Source organism: Chaetodon auriga, chromosome 8, assembly GCF_051107435.1.
Source record: "Chaetodon auriga isolate fChaAug3 chromosome 8, fChaAug3.hap1, whole genome shotgun sequence".
Lineage (NCBI taxonomy): Eukaryota > Metazoa > Chordata > Actinopteri > Chaetodontiformes > Chaetodontidae > Chaetodon > Chaetodon auriga.
This window is the reverse complement of record NC_135081.1, coordinates 23,686,415-23,705,760: the sequence shown is the minus strand read 5'-3', so window position 1 is coordinate 23,705,760 and position 19,346 is coordinate 23,686,415. Positions and strand designations below refer to the sequence as shown.

Here is a 19,346-nt window from a genome sequence, read left to right as displayed (position 1 = left end):
ACCACCACCACCACCACCACCACCACATACACATAGGTGAGTGGCTTACCTTGTAACATGCTGAGCTCTTCTGCAAGGGGAAGGAGTGAGAGAGAAGACAGAGGCAACTGTCAATCATGCAAAGCAGTGTATGACCAGCGTGTAGCCAAGTGACAATGTGACGGCCGCGTGTTAAAGGAAAAATAAAGCCAAAGAGATGCAATATCAGCTGACACAGAGGGTACAGCCGTGTCAGCTGTTATGACGCCCAAGGGGAAGGCACGCGGGAAATTTGGCATCAGTTGGTCAAACAACATCAATTCAAGTTGGGAAAGACTACACTGGAGGGTTTGCCTGCTTTTATTTCAAATAAAGTTGTTAGAGATATTCATCACACTGCAAAAAAGCTGCTAACTTGCCAAAACAGTTAACTTTATGGACACATGAGGGTAAAACATGAGGCTTGTCCGATGTGAAGAATATCCCTGCCTACCTCAGACTGTACATACAGTACCTACATTTCAGTGCAGAGGTGAGCTGAAGCGCTGATGAGTCAAACAAACGTTTTGTTCATTTCAGCATGCTTGTGGAAAACGAAAGCTCGCTCGTCTTTGGTAAAATGGTGGCTTGACTTTTGCTGACTGCAGACACGTTTGTGCTCAAACATCCCTTTTATCCTCCCTGTGCCACAGTACACATGCATGCCATCTGCAGCCCACAGCCAACCCAGCAGCGACACAAGTGACACAAGGTACAACAGCAACCTCTTTCGCCCCAACACTAGGGGGAGCTCTCTTCCTGTGTAGTCAGCTTGTCCTCCCACCCCTTGTTTCCACTTACCCAGATATTTGGCCTTTTCCTCTCTGCGCTCCTTGGCAAGCTTCTGCCTCTCCTCTGACTTCATGAGGTCTGGGGTGAGAAAATACAGAGAAGATGTAGTGAGAGGTGTCATTTTGTAAACTTTCATCAACTCCAATCCTTGATTCAGCCCCACCAGATCTTGGTCACCTCGCATTTTTCTCAGGTTCATAAATCTTGACGTTTCTTCATGTTCCCTCGCAGGTAAAAACAAACACAACATCCTTTGATCTGTAAGACCTGCACAGCCTGAGAGAAATTTAATATCTGACAGTGTTTGGCTGCGAATATCACCGAGTGAGATTCATGACATACTTCCATACAAATGACCAATTACGGTTAAAAAGCTCTTACTAAGAACTTAATTAAAACCGGTACGTCGAGCTCACCGGAGCTGGAATCCTTGAGGGCTAATTGTGTTGTGCAGAGAACATATAATTTAGTCAATTTCCATCATACTACATATCTACTATAGGGTGAAAAGAGCACAGAGTGACTCTTAGCATATCTAAAACAGTATTTCGTTAACAAGGCACTTAAGTTACTGGGGATACCTTAAGTTCAAAATGCTGTAAATGTGCAGTTATGTCTTTTGTGCCATCCATCATAACCGTTACCTTTCTGCCCTCCCTCAACCCAAATCTGATCTGAGGCAACAATGATGCGCCTCCCTCTGATTAACATAAATATCACAAGTCACTGTTTTCTTCACTGCTGCACAGTCAGCGCTGCAGAGGCCTTTAACTTTAAAATGTCACCACGAGGAAATGCATGCCACGAGACAATGACAGGAAACTCGCAGCGTCAACATTTCAGCACTGATGCTCACAGACGGCCGAGGCCGACGTCTAAAGAAAAAACATAAAGAATAAATGTCTGAAGAAAAAACCTTCGAGGAAGCCGAACTTGCAGCTGCAGCGTGCTGCGGCAGGCTCTCATGCCATCTGGATGTGGGTGTATGTTTGATTGTGATCCCTTATGACAACAGGGGAGCGCTTACATACGTGTCCTCTCCGTGAGACAGCTCTGACATGTCTCTCTCACATGTGACATTCCTTCCAAATACCTCAGGGGAAAAGTGGTGAGGGGAAAAGAAATGCAAGCAAACACTGAACTCAGCCATTTCAAGAATTCAAACTGCATCCTTTCTGGAGAACTGGCTCTCCACCCTGAGGACAAATACTTCACCCTGACTTGCCAAAAGCACCCTTTACCCTCATATGTCCTCCAAAGAATATGCCATTGAAAATATTTCCCCACAGAGCAACAATTACTGCATGCAATTCACCAATTAGTTGACAAGTAGAAAAAGTCTGCAGCTATTCTTGTAAATGATTAATTGTTGGAGTGATTTTTTTCAGCAATCACTGTTTGCAGCCTCTCAAATGTATTTGCTGTTATCTGAAAAGAATAAGACGTCACTGTGGACTTGTGATGGGCTTTTTTTTTTGTGCTTTTTGCTGACATGCTATAAACCAATGCAGTGCCAAAGCAGTGTGTACATTAATTAACAATGAATATAATCATTTGCTGCAGCCCTGTTTACAACACAAATATGATTACAGCAAATTATTTCATGCTTTGTCATTGCTGAGTGATTTCATTAAACAGAATTGCAGCTGGACAACATAATCTAGAACTTCTGACTGCAATCCCACATAGGTGTCATTGCTTTTGCAGAAATCATGGGATGTTTTCATGACAGTGTTTCTCTATATAACATATTTGTGCAGCCCATCCAAATAAATTAGCTTGAATTCTGCATTAAACAAAACACCTGCCATGTGAAATCATATATATATATACATTCGTTGTTTGTACAACCACAAATAGCTTGTCCACCACCAGGAAGCACTGGTTCAGGCTGCAGTCTTCACACCACATCATCCCCCTTCAGACTTCACAGACCAGATGTTCAATGTCAAACACAAAGGAACTCATCCTTCAGCAATGTCTAATAGGGGGAGGCGTGAATCATAAACACGAAAACAATCTGCCATGCAGCCTTCCCTAAGAACAACCCCTGACCCACTTTGATATTTATAGGACTATGGAAAGCCCATGTGCAGGCTTGGTCAGTGTGACATGCTGCTGTTTGCAACTCACCACCATGTTAATCATAACGTCACATGCACAAAGCTTCCGAGACAAAAACAGACTGGCCTAGAAAACGCTGCGAGGTGCAGTGTTTAGCCTCCAGACGGTACACACAGACACTCTGGCATCTTCTCAAAATGTCAGCTCTGTGTTATCTTGCCTCTAAACTGGGGTACAACAGGAGCAGTGCAGGGTATACGGGACAGCGTAAGGTGCAACCCTCATTGTCCAATTTCAGCCGACACGTGCGGAGACAGCGAATGACCTCGGTCAAGGCCAATAGCCCGCTCTACTGTGATATGCAAATCTGCAAGGACAGCCACTGTGTATGTCTGGATATATTTCCAAACTTTTAGAATTTCACATCTGGATGTAACACAGAGTACAATTAGCTGCATGACGTGTTTACTTAGCCACACTGTAGTTTCGATGTTAAAACTGCACTGAGTTGTCCGTAACAACTGCTTTTTGTATGAGGATTGAGCAACGACGTGTCGGCTGCCCCAGAGGATTACTGGTACTCAGAGAATGTGGATTGTCATACGGAGTCATTTCTGCAACTGGCTGTGTTCATGTCATCTACTCTCTACTTTAAGGTCGGGCCAGGGCCAAATACTCTATCTCGCAATGTTAACGAAAAAGAAAATAATTTGTGCATCCACTCCACAATTTAATGGGGTCTTCCTTGGACCATGCTACACCCGTCCACCAAGTTTCATTAAAATCGGGCCTGTAGTTTCTCCATACTCCTGCTGACAAACAAGAAAACAGAGTGAAACAAACAAACTGAAGTGGAGGAAGTAACAAGAAATAACCAGCACGGTTCTCTTCTGACTCGACAGTCAATCATAACTGCACAACATAACACCTCCTGTTTGGGAGGCTCTCTCAGACAGAACAGGAAAATGTTTGAGATATGACAAAATACAAGCGGGGAGACCATTACCAGAAGCGACGGCTCCCAACTGAATTACAAGCCTCATCATTTCATTTTACTAATTAAGGAGCCACAGAGTGCTTTTCATCTTCATTATACCCCTCTGGGCAGTTCAAAACCTCACAAGTAATGAGCTTTACAAAACCAGGAAAGACTTGAAGGACAGAACGGAAGCGTGGGTCAATTTTGGAACTAGGAGTCGAAGATCACAACTACATATTTCACTAAAATACAGCAAATATTGGCAAGTAAACAGAATACCATAAGTGTCTTGATAAAACTGATGTGGCTACGCTCATAACAAGGGATTTAAACTGGAAGTATTGTTACAGATTTGGGAGCAGTTTGGGGCTTTGGGGGGGGGGGGGGGGTGTATCCCCATCACCTCACGCTAAGGGAATAAAGACCATGACCACAGTGAATGGATTAATGGATAAAGACTAAAGGGGAGAGAGAAAAGAGGCTTATGCTCCAAAAACCCTCAAACATGTTCCTTGGAGTCTGCATGTGCTGTTAGCCGGTGGCTGCCAGGATTTCAAGTGGCGGCATTGTGGAAATATCTGCGGTGCCAGGAGGTCAATCTAAATGCTGTGTTGGCATCGCTCACTGAAATGTGATTCCTGTTCACGTTCCTTTTACCTTCCTTTCATTAGGGACCAGCGCACGGCCGTGATCAGCATCCACTTACCTAAAAAGCTCATTTGTCCACATTTTCACCGAGATATTTTCTCTACTAATTCAATTCCGCCGTAAACCTTTGAGCCCAAAGCTGAGATGTTCTCACACAGCGGCTTCTGTTCCATGCTTGTTCCAACACTTAAAGACAAACTGAGGCAGCTCTATTGGATTTAGCTTCACGTCTGAGAGCATGTGGTCACTATTGCTCAGATACTGAAGCATTACTTCGCCTCAAGAGAGCTGACCTAACTCCAGCACACGTAATTGCACCATTATAAGAGCTGCTTCATGTCAGGCCAAATTCAGCTTCCATTATAGGTTTCCCCTTCAAGACACTGAACTCTATACATGCAGCACTTTACAGGTGAAAAGCATATTTTCCTTTACCTTCCTTCCTTTTCGACCTGGGGACAGGTGATGCAGGTGACCCAGGTGATCGAGGGATGGCATCAGATTTTGTGGGGGTAGCCAACCTCCGGTCCGTATCCTTCTTAGCTGGAGACTCCATTTTCTGGGTGTTGTCCGTCTTCGGGGGGCTGCTCTCCCCCTCGGGGTCAGGCCTCGTGTGGTTTGTGTTCAGATCTGAGCGGGGAGCTGGTCGAAAAGGACGGAAAGACAGAACAAAAACAAGTGAGTAAATGACAGTGGAGAAGGTAAAACAAGCACACAGATGGAACTCAACCAGTTGGGCTTCATTCCTGTCCCTGCTGGGCCTATGAAGGAGCTCACTGTGGATGACGTAAACTTCCTCCAGAGCTGCATATATCATGTGTGAGGGGTGGAGTCCATGGCTATAAGGAGATGACTCTTTTCTCTGAGAAACTCTTCAAGTCCATAACTCAATTATCAGCACTGTAACAACATAATGACACAGAAACTATCTAAGCTCCTCTGTTTCTGTGCCACGTTTCTTTCAGTTGTTGAGCAACATTATCTGCTGCAGAGATTACACCCTTTGCTCAGAAGCACAATAGGTCTAAAGATTGGCCCTTCTGACTCGGCGCCCGATACCATTTCTGCTCTGCCTGACTGATTTATCGACAGGCCGGCCTGAGAAAATGGCCCGACTCCCTGGCAGGAAAAAAAAACAACACAGTAATTGCTTTTTGGCATCCTGATGATTCTATTGAGGTGAAGTGAACTGCTCAGGAAACCAGCATCAGAGTGATCACCTTCCCAGTAGTCCCCAGGTCCCCAGGAAGAGCTCAAGCTTGTTTTTGATGAAAACTCCTCGATAGGAGCCAGCGTCAGCTCATGAGTCATCTTTACTCTGAGGTTTCAAAAGTTTTTTGCTAAAAGAAAAGGCTGGGCCGGTTTGTCGGGACAGTAGCTTCACTCACAGCACCATGACTCACATTTGGCAGGCTGCTGCTTGAATCTCCTACTCAAACATTAGTTTGCCCAGGCTTTGACGGCCAAACAAAGACCCTCATGGGAGGGACACTTGGCTTTGTCCACTCAGCACTGCACCCCTGCGCTCTCTGTGGAACCATGTTGGAGCACAGTTTCTTCTGCACCGTCTCTGAAGGTAAACACTGGGGCAACATGCTATAAATTATTCAGACTTGGGCTAAAAACAACACAGGCAGCAGGGGGCTGTCACACTGAGACAGTGGATTCACTGAAGATTTACTCTACAAATGCTGCGCTATTCAACAGTTTGCACAGAGGAGCACCAATGAGCGGCGAGACTAATGCTGTGCGACTTCACAGAGAGCTGATTACAGCTTTCTATGGAGTATGCAACTGTACACGCTGTGCTCCTTAAACCATTAACATCTCCTCCAAAACAAGCCATATAACTTTTTCTTCAAACACACTGCTCCCTTGTGAGTGAAACTCTCATTATTATTAAACCTAAGAGGCACAGAGGCTGCCTGAGCTCTGCTGGGCACATGGAAAGGCTACGTCACCAGTTTGGGAAATGGAGGCTGTTATCCTGGAGGCAGGATGAAGCCTGATAGCCTGAGAGAACAGCAGCATGAGTCTATGAAAGAGTTCAGCTGGGAGACAAGACATTGTGTTTCCCCCTGTCGAAGCATGTCACTATTAAATAAGCATTCCTCGGGCAGCGATGTGCTCTGACAGAGAGGGGCCATTGTTGTGGTCTCTTCATGGCAACGGGACAGCAGCCAAAACACTGCAATGACAGCGAGAGGAGAGGGGAAGGAGGGGGAATGGTAGTGAGATAAACTGAAAGTAGAAGATGAAGAGAGTGGTGCAACTTTACTGGAGGAAAAATGCTAAGAGCCGTAGCCAGTGATGTGTTCAGGGCTGATTTTAAAATAAAAAAAAATGCAGCATCCAGAGCTTACAACTGGCTGAAATTTAGTAAAACTGCCTCTCTTGGCTTTTCCTCCTCCATTCACCATATTAAGGAAAAATCCTTACACAGAAGACTTTACGTGATGTGCAATTATCAACAAAATCCCAGCATCCCAACAAATGCTGTAACACAACCCCGAGCTTTCCACTGTGACCATCTCTGAATTCATCTTCTCACATCATTTTCTTTCAAATCCCTAAGGGAAATTATGACAGCTGAGCCACCACAGGTGACAGGAGCAAGAGCAGCTGTGACAGACGGGTATTGTACTGCCTCATATCCTGTGAAAGTTCCCCATACACCTGAGAGCTGGAGCCACAAAGAATTGGCTGACTGACAAGACTGTGGACGACCGGTCAGACAATCACTGGGATCTATACCGTCAGTGATGAAGAGAATGAGAACCTAACACACTCTGGTATGTTGGTGGCACCGACAATGAATACCAATGAAACGTGAAGCTCTGGAGGAAAATGGGATGGGAGCTGAGGGAGAGGATTGCTGCTGCGTAGCAAGGGACTGGAACAAGGGCTGATTGATGCAGCACTCTGACTGTCTGTGCTACCAGACCACTGGGAGAACAGAGTGTGCGATAGATGGCCGAAAGTTAATGGAAAAACACACAGAATGTAAGATGAAGTTTGAACTGTGGCTGCGTTGAATAATTATTTTCATTATTGATCAGTTGATTCATTGTTAAGTCTATAAAGTGTTTTTAAAAAAAAAGAGTAAAATGTTCATCAAAAGTTTCCAGAGCCCCAAGGTGACTTCTTCAAACTGCTTTCTATCCGACCTACAGTCAAACACCTAAAAAATTTAATCTTCTATGATATAAAACTGTCAAAAGCAGCAAATCATCACCTTGCCTGAACCCGCAGATGTTTGGTAGCATTGCCTGAAGTAGTCATTAACTGACTATCAGAGTAGTTCTTTCACTCAAATAATTAATCCACTAATCATTTCACAAGTAGTTACAAGTGCAATTAATCTTAAATTCATACTTTAAGGTAGCCTGTGTGTTTATGACCAATGACCAATGGAGGTGCAGTGAGGTACAAAGAAGCTCTACAGTACAGCAACAAAGGCAATGAAGAAGAAGACTGGATGTTTGCAAATGGATGTAAACAGTGCACAATTTCAAATGTAAAAAGACACATTTTCAGGCCTCAAACATACACATGATGCTCAATCTGGGAAGTTTAGCGACTGCATTTCAGGGACTTCTGCCTGCTCTGTGCTGACAGTGACGTGTATTTGGAAAACTGTTTACACAGTGACCCCTCACTGCAAACAAGATTGGGACACTCGTGCGGGGCTTTGACGAGAACGCTTAAGTAATATTTGCACAGATGTACTGAATGCAACAGCAAAATGTGTTCAGCATTTCATGAACTCTGTGTTCTGCCTGTTTGCTGTCACAGACCAAAAAAACATGACTTGAACGAAGCTAATCACATTGTCCGGTTCTCATGTGGTGTTTTTATTTGTGAAATCATTGCAGAAACAGGAATATCAGTCTAAGTCTATTATTATTTTTATACAACCCATACTACGGAAGAATCTATCAGTGAAGCACTCATATCACCTGAGCATCTGCCTCCTTACAATATTTACATTCCAGCTTCTCAGAGGCACCGCACCCAGGGGACGACTCCAGCCGAGAGCTATTAGACCACCCTCTATGGACATTTACATTATTCATATTCATAAATCAATGCCCACCAACTTCCTGTGAGATGCTGAAGCCCTGAACACGGAAAAACACTTTGGTGGAGTTTATTACTGGATGGCACACAGAACATATTGAAGGCTTTGGGGTGCACCATCAGTCCTTATTTAGATGTCATGAGACGCTTCTTACAATAAACACTGGGATCCAACGTGTTTTTTTGCAAGATTTCTGCATTTCTGTTTTGTTTGTGCTCTTCACATTGGTCTGTAGCTGAGAAGAAATAGTTTTGAAACCAAGTTTTTAGAACATTTTTAACAGATATGTTAAGGATATGATAATCCAAAATCTTCTTAGAGAACGCTTTTAAGTATTACTGCCACTATAATTAGCATACAATTTGCCATATTAGCATAGTCTGTCACTTATCTGATGGTTCACAAGTTCACAAATGTAAAAGCAGTGATGTCATGGCTTTGTTTTCCCCTACAACGGAGCAGCAAATGGGACTTTGACAGCTATGAGAGCCTATAAAGTGAGTCAGAGGAGGTTCAGAGATCTGCTGCATGCTGCGCGTGATCATTGGTTGATCACGCGCAGCGCACCGTCACCTTGCACCACGGCTCAGTTGGCCCCATCCTGTCTGCCTATGGGGCCTCTCTAGCTTTCAGGTGTCAAACAAAGCTTCAGGCACTCACATGAACCCATTTACACGCAAAAGCGATACAATGGAATAAGATATCTGTAAAACTCAGCAGAAATAGTGAAGGAACCCCTGCAGAAGTGGGTGTATGCATGCATGCATGCATGAGCACAGTGTGGGAGCAGAGTGGCAGGTTGCGAATCAGCAGGTAATTAGCACAGACTCAGTGCCATTTCCCAGTTTTAGAGGCATGTTAGCTTGGACAGAATATACAGCGTGTTTGGAAAAATGCAGCACAGGCTCTGCAAAGCTCACTCTACATTCACTCCCAACGTGCAATCACGAAGGAATTTCATTACAGTTTGGCTGGTGACACTGGGAGTGCAGAGCCAAGTTAAAACTGGGACAACTGGTAATACTGACACACAAAATGTGATTAAGCAGAAATCCAATTTCACAGCATATTATTTTGTTAGCGCATGTTATAAATACCTGCAAAGCCTGCTTCTTCATGTAGTGCTGCCCCGGTGCCACTTAAATCGACTTAGTCACCTCCAAAACTGCAGGGCGCAAGAGCCCTTCCAGTTGAATTATTTTAATAACAGAGTGAAGAATATGAATATTTATGTAAAAGCAGTAAGAATGCCATCATAAAAACACATAAGGCGAGAGAAGATAGTTCTTCCCAACCTCGAACTGAAGCTCTTTTATCGCCACATAGCTATCCAGGCTATAGGACCTGACAGGCAGCTGTACTAAGCACAGGGTTGAGACAATATACTGCACTGCTATTTTTCTACTTGCTCATCAACCTCACAGGAGACCCGTGAATCAGGGTAAAAAAAAAAAAAAAAAAGCTTGTGTCCTCAACAGCACAGCAAAACACATGACTCACCGTATGACAGAATCCGCAAACTATGACAGCACATTCTTATGACAGTGTTTGCTCATGAGCAGCTCGGGGAGGGACACTTTCGGTGGAGAAGAGCAGTGACAAGAAATATGAATGTGAAACTGCCTGATACTCAAACAAGCCGACGTTCCTCGTGTTAAACAAATACAAAGAAGAGCACGCATTAAAGGGATATTTCTAACATCACAGTGACCAGTCATGATTAATACAACTTAAAACCGCTGCTCATTCCCGATGCAACATCCAGAGCAACGCCAATGTCTTGCCAAGATATTGTGCAGATTAAAAATATAGGGCAAGACCTGGAATATTTATGAAGCCAAGAGCTTCACTCTTAAGCACAACCTTCTGTCGCCTGATGAGAAAAGGAGAGGCTGCACTGTCAGACCACCAACAGGAGTGGCTAAACGTTTATAATACAAGGATGCAGATTAGTTACAAAATCTACATATGCCTAATCCGACAGAAAACACTTGATAAATGAGGTGGAAATGCAGCACATTCTCTTGAAAAATGGAAATGAGGCAAACAAGAGACGAGGAAACAGTACTGAGAGCCGGAGTGTGAAATCAAAAGGCTGGAAAGGGAAAAGGGCGGCAACACAAAAAAAAGAAAAGAGGAACTCAGGAAACACACGGAGAATGGATCTGCATCTCATTTGGGATGGGCCAGGGGACTAATGAACTACCTCATCGCTTACCCCCCTAACCCGTCGCCCCTTCACCCTGTTGTGTCCCTCCTGCGCCGAATAGGGTGATGTAAGAGGGCAAGGGGGCCCAGACACACAGGAAGCGCAGAGTAAACAACAAGCACGGACTCCATGCCAAACCAGGCCCTGCGTGTGTGTTCGCAGAGCAAAGTTTTTCATTAGACGCGCTTACAGCTGAGGACTATCGTTTTAAATGGGAACCCAGATTAACATCATTAAAGTCGTCATTAAATTCCACCAGGATTACTGGGGCATTCATCATTTTAATGATCAATCACTTTATTAATTGTGTTTTAAATTAATCTTTAAAGGTCCAGAGTGGAGGATTGAGTGGCATCTAGCAGTGAGGTTTCGGATTGTAACCAACCGGAAACGCTCCCTTTCCAAGCATTTTCGACTGATAAACAACTTAAATGTTTAATTGTTAATCAAAATTCATGTTGATTTTATGTTGACTGTGATCAGAAAACAAGGACTGAGTTAAAGATGCAACTAACAACTATTTTAATCATTCATCCACCTGCCAACTTATGTATTTGATTAATTCATAGACATTTAGCCTGTAAAATGCCAGAAAATACTGAAAAATGGCCTCAGTTTTCCTTCACACGTACTTATTTCACATGAGTTTTAGACTGACACTCACAGACACAAAAAAGCAGGTCAAATATATCTGATGCAGACTGATGTGCCCACTCATCAGGCTACAGCTGGTGTCTGCCTAATAAAGGACAAAAGGGCTCCTGCATACCGATCGAGAAGGCTGAAGACAAGACAGCAAACCCTCACGGCATGTCAATCAGGGACTGCAACAGGTTTCATCCCACCTGGGCCAGGCGGAGGACAATGCCCGGTATTTAGCTGCTGCTGCTGCTCTCTCCTGCACCAGCGTATGCCCCAAAGCCACCGCGCTGATGAAAGGCTCCGCTTATCCGAACTAGCAGCAGCCCCCTGGGGACCCTGCATCTGCTGCTGCCACCGCCATGCTCCAACATAAACGGATAAGTAACCTAGACGGTCTGACCAGCGGTGGAGTAGAGTGTCGCAAACCACCAAACTCGAGTCTTTCTCAATGACATCAGAGGACAAGAAGGGATTTCTGGGCCGCACAAGCTGCCATTCATAACTGGAAGCAGCATACAGGCATGCCATGCAGTCGCTCCTGGCAACCTGCTCCACATCCCTTTTGGGGGGTTGGGAAGTGACAGCATGATCTAACTCTCACTTGTCTCAGTGACAGCGTTTTTTCGTCCCCTGTCACAGCCGACGACCGGCTTTAGTCAGAATAGAATTTAAACTTTTTGACCAGATGAACGACGCTTTACAGAACCTTTAAGAGCAACATGGTGGAGATTTATAACTGTCAAGCTTCATGGTTCATTGAGAAGGAGATGGGAAGTTTGCACTGAATATTCATAACAGGTTAGAAACACATAGAATGGGCTTGCCTGTGGTGGATCTATTGGTAGAGTCTGCCATGTTTCTACAGTAGCCCAGAACAGACAAACCAAACACTGGCTCTGGAGAGGGCCATTTTTAATACCCACTGTAGGTTCTTATAAAAGCTTTGAAAAGAAGCAGTGAGGCCAGGGCTATTCAGTCAGCGACAATATACAACCGCACAGCTAGGTGCCTCTAAATCCTACACACTGGTCCTTTAAGCACTCACCAGCTCTCTGTCTCACTGGTCATTAATCCCACTGCAAAGATCTCAGGTGCAGTACCTGTAATCCCCTCTAGGGATTTCTCATCTCCTGCGTGTGACTGTTTAATTTCCATTTTTGCACAAAACTACAGAACTTAATACAATGCTGATGAAAATATTACGAACAGTGATGCAGTGGAGAGACTGAAGTGATTCCTCTTTGCTCCTGAAGCAGCACAAGGACCATTTAACAGATACAGGCAGTATAACTACTGACATTTTACTGACTACATTGCTGACATTTTGGAAGAGCTGTGACTGTGTGTGTCCTTCTCTGAGGGAGCTGACAGAACTGTTGTTTGCCATTTTCTCCCAATAATGGTTATTTTCGTAAACATTACCTAAAGCAGAACTCAGACCCGAGCAGTAATCTCGTGCCTGTTCAACATGCAATTACACCCAACAGTTATCATTAACTGGATTTTTGTATCCCCACACAAAAACACAGAACTTTTCGGCTGGCAACAGGGTCCAATCATGGGTTTTATAATCACAGGTAACGAATGTTCACTCCCACTCCTTCAGTATCGAGGTTCAAACCCTCAAAAACACGAAACGGCAACGATTTCACCATTTCCGGAACACAAGGCACAAGGACTAAAATAATCGTGGAAATGCGTCAAATAATGGCTCCAGATGACATACGATACACCTGCCAGATGTGGAGGGAGATCAAGATGTGTTTTCAGTATAAGATGCATGCCCTTTAGCTGAACACAGGCTGGTCTAATATTAGCAGACAGGTCTGGTGACTGGAACTTTCAGATGACCAGAGAGCGCAGAGGAGCCCGTCTGGGATATTTTCAGACGTGGTGGAGGTGGAAGGAACCAGCGGCAGTGTCCAAATCAAGACTTCCCTCCCCTTGTCCTTCCTTAGTGTCCCAGGGAGAAGGGAAGTACAGCTAACTGATGATAAATTTAGGCGACAACGCTGCGGCATCGGCCTTCTTGCTGCATGTCACAGTCGTGACTGAAAAGAAAGAAAGGGCTTAGGAAAAGCTGATGCTTTCCAAATGGCACATGTGAATGTTTCATGGGCTTCTCGTGCTTATAAAGCGAAGGGGCTCGCAGCAAGAACGGCATGTTTCTTTGGCATTCAGTCACTTTCTTACTATCCAGCTGCTGCAGCTGTGCAGCATCTAGGACCAAACTTAGGCCTTTTAATTTTTGTCTTGTTGTCTTCAACTGTGTTTTATTTGAAAGTTATATAAATGCATTGAGTAGAGCACATTTAACTGTCTTTGTGCATTGAAGGGACTAAATAAATTTGATCAGTCTGTTGGTGATAAGTGCTGTCTACCCATTTTTTTATTATTAAAGGAATAGTTCATCATTTTGGGACATATGTTATTCACTTGCTTGCTGAGAGTTGGTTTAGCTTGGCATGAAGACTGGACAGGTCTTAACAGCTCTGTGTTACGGAAACCAAATCCGCCAACCATCACCACAAAAGCTCACTAACACTTTATAATCTCATATCCGTACACAAAACAAACAAAAAAGGCACTGTTCCTTTAACCACCCTCATGCAGTTCGACCTAAATGGGGAGTTGTTTTGCACCAAATAATTCTCCTGTATTCTGTAGTAACACACACTTCTTAACACACCTTCTCATCGCCAAATAATGTCTAGCTCTGCTCCCTGCTATTAGTCCTTCAGCTCAAAGTCATCTCAGGTGGTCCCTGACAAGTCGAAGCTCTCTCGATGATCAACTGTATTACATATCAAAGGGTCTTGTTATAAGGAAAAGACCAAAGGAGCTGAGGAGGTGAGGACAGGTTAGACATCATAAAGTCAGCCTTCAAACACATTCTCTAAAAACCAGATGCCCTCTTGGGCCAAAATGTGAAGTTACAAGTATCTTTGGCCCATTTTTAAGGCTGATCTACCAAAACTGTAGCCCCCAGTCATTTTAAATGTGACTAATGACACGAGTAATGGGGCTATGGAAAATGAGTGAATTACTCAGTCATCATCGCAATGCAATATGCACAAAGCATAGAAAACACGAGCTGGTATCATTTATCATGTATTGAGTATCATGAGTCACAATGTGGATGTGCAATCAGACAATTTATTTACAAAGTGAGAGCACACAAACATTCTTCGTCATATTTAAGCTCCCTTGTGGTTTCGGTTGTTTGGAGGTGGTTAAAGGGTAAGCAAGTTCAACTCTAATCCCATCTAATCCCACCTTAATCCATGTTTTCAGAGTAAACACTAATAAATTTTGAATGTGCGGTCCAAAATTAGAGCACCTCACACGCTTCAGAAGCTCAATTAGGTTGTGTCTGTCATTCACAAAAACAACATGAAATGTGGCCGAATGCATGTGTTGACCGCTGTTTGTAGCCACGTCCTGGTAGATCTCTGCAGGAGCTGACAGTTGACACACACTGAGTGCTGTAAATGGGAGGCTTTTACATTATCTGCCTTTCCAGAGGGCACGGTTAGACATCCACCTCCATTCCCTTATGAGAGGTCAGTGTCTGGACGGTGTGATTTACACCATCTGGGTGCTACAGAGTGGACCGGCACTGACGTGATGCCTCGTCTATGTGGGGAGTAGAAATCTGTAGAGGCAGTTTTTTTCTATCACATTACTGCATGTCTTTCTGTCCTGTGATCTCTGTCTGTCTTCACTTTGTAGCTTCAGTTGCCTCTCTGTTTTGACTTCTTATTTACTGGGACGTAACTGTCTGGCACCAACAGCCTCACACCCTGTTCATAGACACAAATACAAAAGCTTGCAAATATATGCATGACGCATTAAGAGCTCCTATCTAATAGAGAATCAACTCCCTCTCATTGTTAGCGCAGAGGTAGTATCAACATACTCAACTCCAGTATTTGGACAATGACACAGTTTTTGGCTCTGCACTCCAGCACATTGGAGTCGAAATCAAACAGTGACTGTGCACCTTGAGTGCCAGCTTTGAGCTTGAAACCAAAAGTGTTTACATCCATACAGCCCATAAATTGCAGCCCCATCACAGTCATGCTGAACTTGCAGAAGCCCGGGGGGGTTATGTCTAAAAAAAAAAAAAAAAAAGTCTATGATCCCAACAATGTTCAATGTGATGTGAACACTCTTAAAGCTGTAACTGAGCTCTTGAACCCCAGTCGCTGTTTCATTTTTAATCCAATGTGCTGGAGCACAGAGGAGCCAAAAAGGCAGAAAATGTGTCAGTGTCTAAAAACTGCACTGCAGTTTCAAAAGCAGACCTCAACGCCACAGAGCTGGCATGACTTCAGTCGGTTCTGTGGGACTCAGATGTTTCTGTTCTTTTCCCTTCTCTCCCCAAACTTCAGAGGGACAGGGGCTGAGTCCCCTGTATGAAAACCGCTTTGAACATATCTACATATGTCAGAACCGGGAAGCCCCCAGTCTTCTACACCAACTGCCTGAAGCAGCTTTAAAGGAACAATCAATCAGTCTATACACAGATTAAAAAGTTCTATCTTGTGAAAGAATGTAAAGGACACTAATTCTGAATTTGCTGCTTTAATCCTTTTAGCCCCGCATGCCTGGGAAAAGCCCTTTGATTGACAAAGAAAATCTGTGATTGCATGCACATACACTGAATTAAATGGATTATGCAGGATGGAGCCAACACAAGGGTTGGTACCCTTTGTGTACACCACCCAGTGATATGAGATTAAAAAACAGCAGGAGCAGCATTATAAAAATAATGCTGTGCTGTCATTTTAGCCTTCTAATAAAGAAATGTCACTGCATAAACGACTTGAGCCCTCAAATATCTCAGCTCACAGGACACATTTCAAGAAGATACTGCAATCAACAAGCCTGTTGCTTCACCCATACAGGAAGATTCATATCTATATAAAGCTACAGTAGCACGCAACATTACTGCACACCTGAAAATACATACAATTACTCCACTCATATTCACAAATAATCATAACTATCTGTATTTCTACATGGTGGAGGATGTGGATGTTGCATGAGGCTAACCCGTCAGAGTCAAACATCTCTCCTGCAGAACGTGCAAACACCTCATTATGGCGCACACTTCACCACTGCGCACACTTCACCACTGCACTGCAAACACAATGTCGCGTCCCGTCGTTAACTGGCTCCATTATTAGGCAGTGAGTCTCGGAGGGCCCGTGGGATCCTGCCCGCTGCTAATTTACAAAGGCACTAAAGCAGCAATCTCTCCAAAAATGGGACGTGGTCGCATGTATTCCCCTGATTACGTAACAACTCCTGCTGCTGAAGATGTGTAGCTCACTGATCCTGTTCACTACAGTACAGGATTGACAGCCAAAGCTGGTCGATTCTCCCATATTACACCACAGACAAGGACTAGACTGTGATCCGTCTCCCCGTCAGTCCGTCGAGGCCCTGTATCCTCAGTATGGCTGCTTGTCTTTATTTGCTTGAAACAAAGTTTGCATAATGGGCTCATTAACGATTTGCACAGTAGATTGTGTGCCGACAGTAAGAACTTTAAAGAAACCAGCAGTCACACTCACCTGAAATGTCTGCGATATGCTACAAAAAGCTAATCTTAAAAGGAAAATAAAAGCTTCTCTTCATCTCAGCTGGTCATAGCTTAGATGTTCAGGTACGGGGATTAAAGAGGACGACCAAACAGAGCCGACTGTCAAAGAGTGGCAGAGAGAAGAAAGCCTGCATAAAGAAAAGAGGGATTAGAAGATCCTCCCCAAAAGTCCTGACAGCAGGCTTCCACAGTGCTGGGCCCGGCTTTCAATAGCTCGAGTCCAAGGCCTAGTTTTCAAGCAGGACAGATCAAGTCAGCTTTCTTTAGGGACCGTAAAGGAGTCTTTTCCTATTGTTCTACTGCTTCCAGGTGTTGTTGCTCAAGGGCGTTTTACATGTGCGGCACACATTCTTGAGAGCTGACATGTCAAGAAAACATCAGAGATTTTGAGAGATGGACGTACTCTCCCGTCTCCTCAAAAGAGCAACGCTGTGAAGCTGTGAGTGATATTCACAACTGCATCCTTATCTGACAGAGTAGCTGGAGACGAATATGGCACTTTGAGCTGGAGTTACTGTGTGCATGACGAGTGCTGGAGCTCTGGTGACCATTTGACCACTGATGACTTATTAGAGACAGCTGGGAAAACAACTTTTGGTCATTCTCAGTAAGCACGGGAAGCATAACAGCCCGGCTGACAGACTGTACGTCACATGAAGCAAGAAGCCTGATGTCAGCGCGTCTGCCGTGAGTCACAACACATATGACGACGGCCCCTCCAGGCTTTATGCTCATATGTGCACGGTCTAAAGACCCTTCAGTCTACTGGTCAATATTCCCACGATCAGGGTGGAGCACGTCTCTCCTCCTGCTTGATGCAGCGCCAAAACAAGCTGACCTCCCTCCGTGAAGCCCCCCTGTCAGCAGGAAGGAAGTTTTCTGTTGTCAGAAGGAGGAAGGTCACATTGTGTGTCCCATTCCAGAAACAGGCAACATGTCAGTACACAATGCCTTGGCACGGAGACTCAAACGTTCGACCAATGCCGGGGTGTCTTGCAAGACCAACTTCAAACATTTATTGTAGCCGAGAGAGCAGACGTGACACTAGCCTTGAACTGCATGATCACGGGACCACAGAGTTTGTAATTGCACATATAAAGCAGTGTGATGTGGACTCTTTGCCCCGGCACTTTGGCTTTAAACTGAGCCTCTCTTCAACATTTTCAGGAGTTTGCTGATGCATCTCTGCACCAGCAGACAATGACTGCACCTGTGCATGCAACAGCTACTGCCTGTATGTGGAAATCATCCTGTGGCAGGAGCCGCAGCGAAGAGGAGATAAGAAGGGATGCCTGTGACTGCATCATGTTAGTAGTGAGCTAAACATAACATACGGAGGGGGATGGGGTGGGACTAGTCAGATTACCTCATCTAGCGCAAATTGTGTTGTTATAACCCTGTCGGCTGAGCTCTGTGTCAAAGCAATGGCAACATATTCCTTAAGAGACAGCCATCAGCAGTCAGTGAGGATCACACCGGCGTTTTGTCTTCATCATCAGAAAGGTTTGCAAATTGGCAAATCATCTCATTTATGGTCACTCAGATTAAGATCTGTCTTGAGGTTTAGGTGTTAAGATTGCGGACATCAACAAGACAGCGTCAGCTTCAGGGTTTGAGGACTGTCTGTGTCCGCACCTCCTAATGGATTTTTCATTATTCATCAGACAAATTTATTCCACGGTCTCTGCAGCTTTACCTGAACTGCAGCAGTTTGTCAGCCCCTAAACGAGGGCAGAGGACCGCAAAGTTAACAGCACCGACACAACGTCTCAACTCATTTTGTGAAGACGTGACAAAGGACGTGAATGACAAAGCACGCGTGCAGGACAGACTCAGGTAGACTGAACTGGACTTACATGTTGCTCCTGGCAGAGTATTTTCCTCCATTTCGGCGGCAATACCCTCGCTTTCTGTCCTTTTGTTCATTCAGTCATGCGAGTTTCGGCTCTTCCTCTCCGGCAGTCCTCTCATTCCTCAGGCAGAATGGGGTGTGGGGGGTTGGGGAGGTGGGGGGGGGGGAAACTTGGTCGAGTCACTCCAGTTGCACCCGATGTCCTGAACGAACCGGGCAGGAAACCCTCCTGATAGCGTCCTAAAATAAATAAATAAATAAAAACCTGTCCAGTACCCGCCTGTTCTCTGGCGCACCGGCGGCCGCGTCCGCTCCCGGGAGAAGTTCCGGAAAAAGGTGTCTGAGAGATTTTAGGGAGAGAAAACAGGGAGGAGGAGTGAGAGAAGTTTCTCACTCTCCAACACAATTCAGCTGATGCTCTGCTCGTGCGGATGGTCCCTCGCTGGCCTC

The 19,346-nt window shown here is 44.7% G+C and overlaps 1 protein-coding gene across 5 annotated transcripts in view; it reads right to left on the bottom strand.

Moving 5' to 3' along the window:
- The window catches only part of map7d1a (MAP7 domain containing 1a), a 40,794-nt gene extending 21,448 nt beyond the window's left edge, over positions 1-19,346 (bottom strand). For 3 of the 5 annotated variants that reach the window (XM_076736692.1, XM_076736693.1, XM_076736695.1), the window contains exons 1-4: positions 18,901-19,346; positions 4,937-5,143; positions 820-888; positions 50-70 (exon numbers count right to left, since the gene is read on the bottom strand). In XM_076736692.1, the coding sequence (XP_076592807.1) occupies positions 50-70; positions 820-888; positions 4,937-5,143; positions 18,901-18,970 (367 nt within the window). In that variant the 5' untranslated portion in view covers positions 18,971-19,346. The remainder of the gene's footprint in view (positions 1-49; positions 71-819; positions 889-4,936; positions 5,144-18,900) is intronic. The other 2 variants (XM_076736694.1, XM_076736696.1) reach the window with 1 other exon arrangement.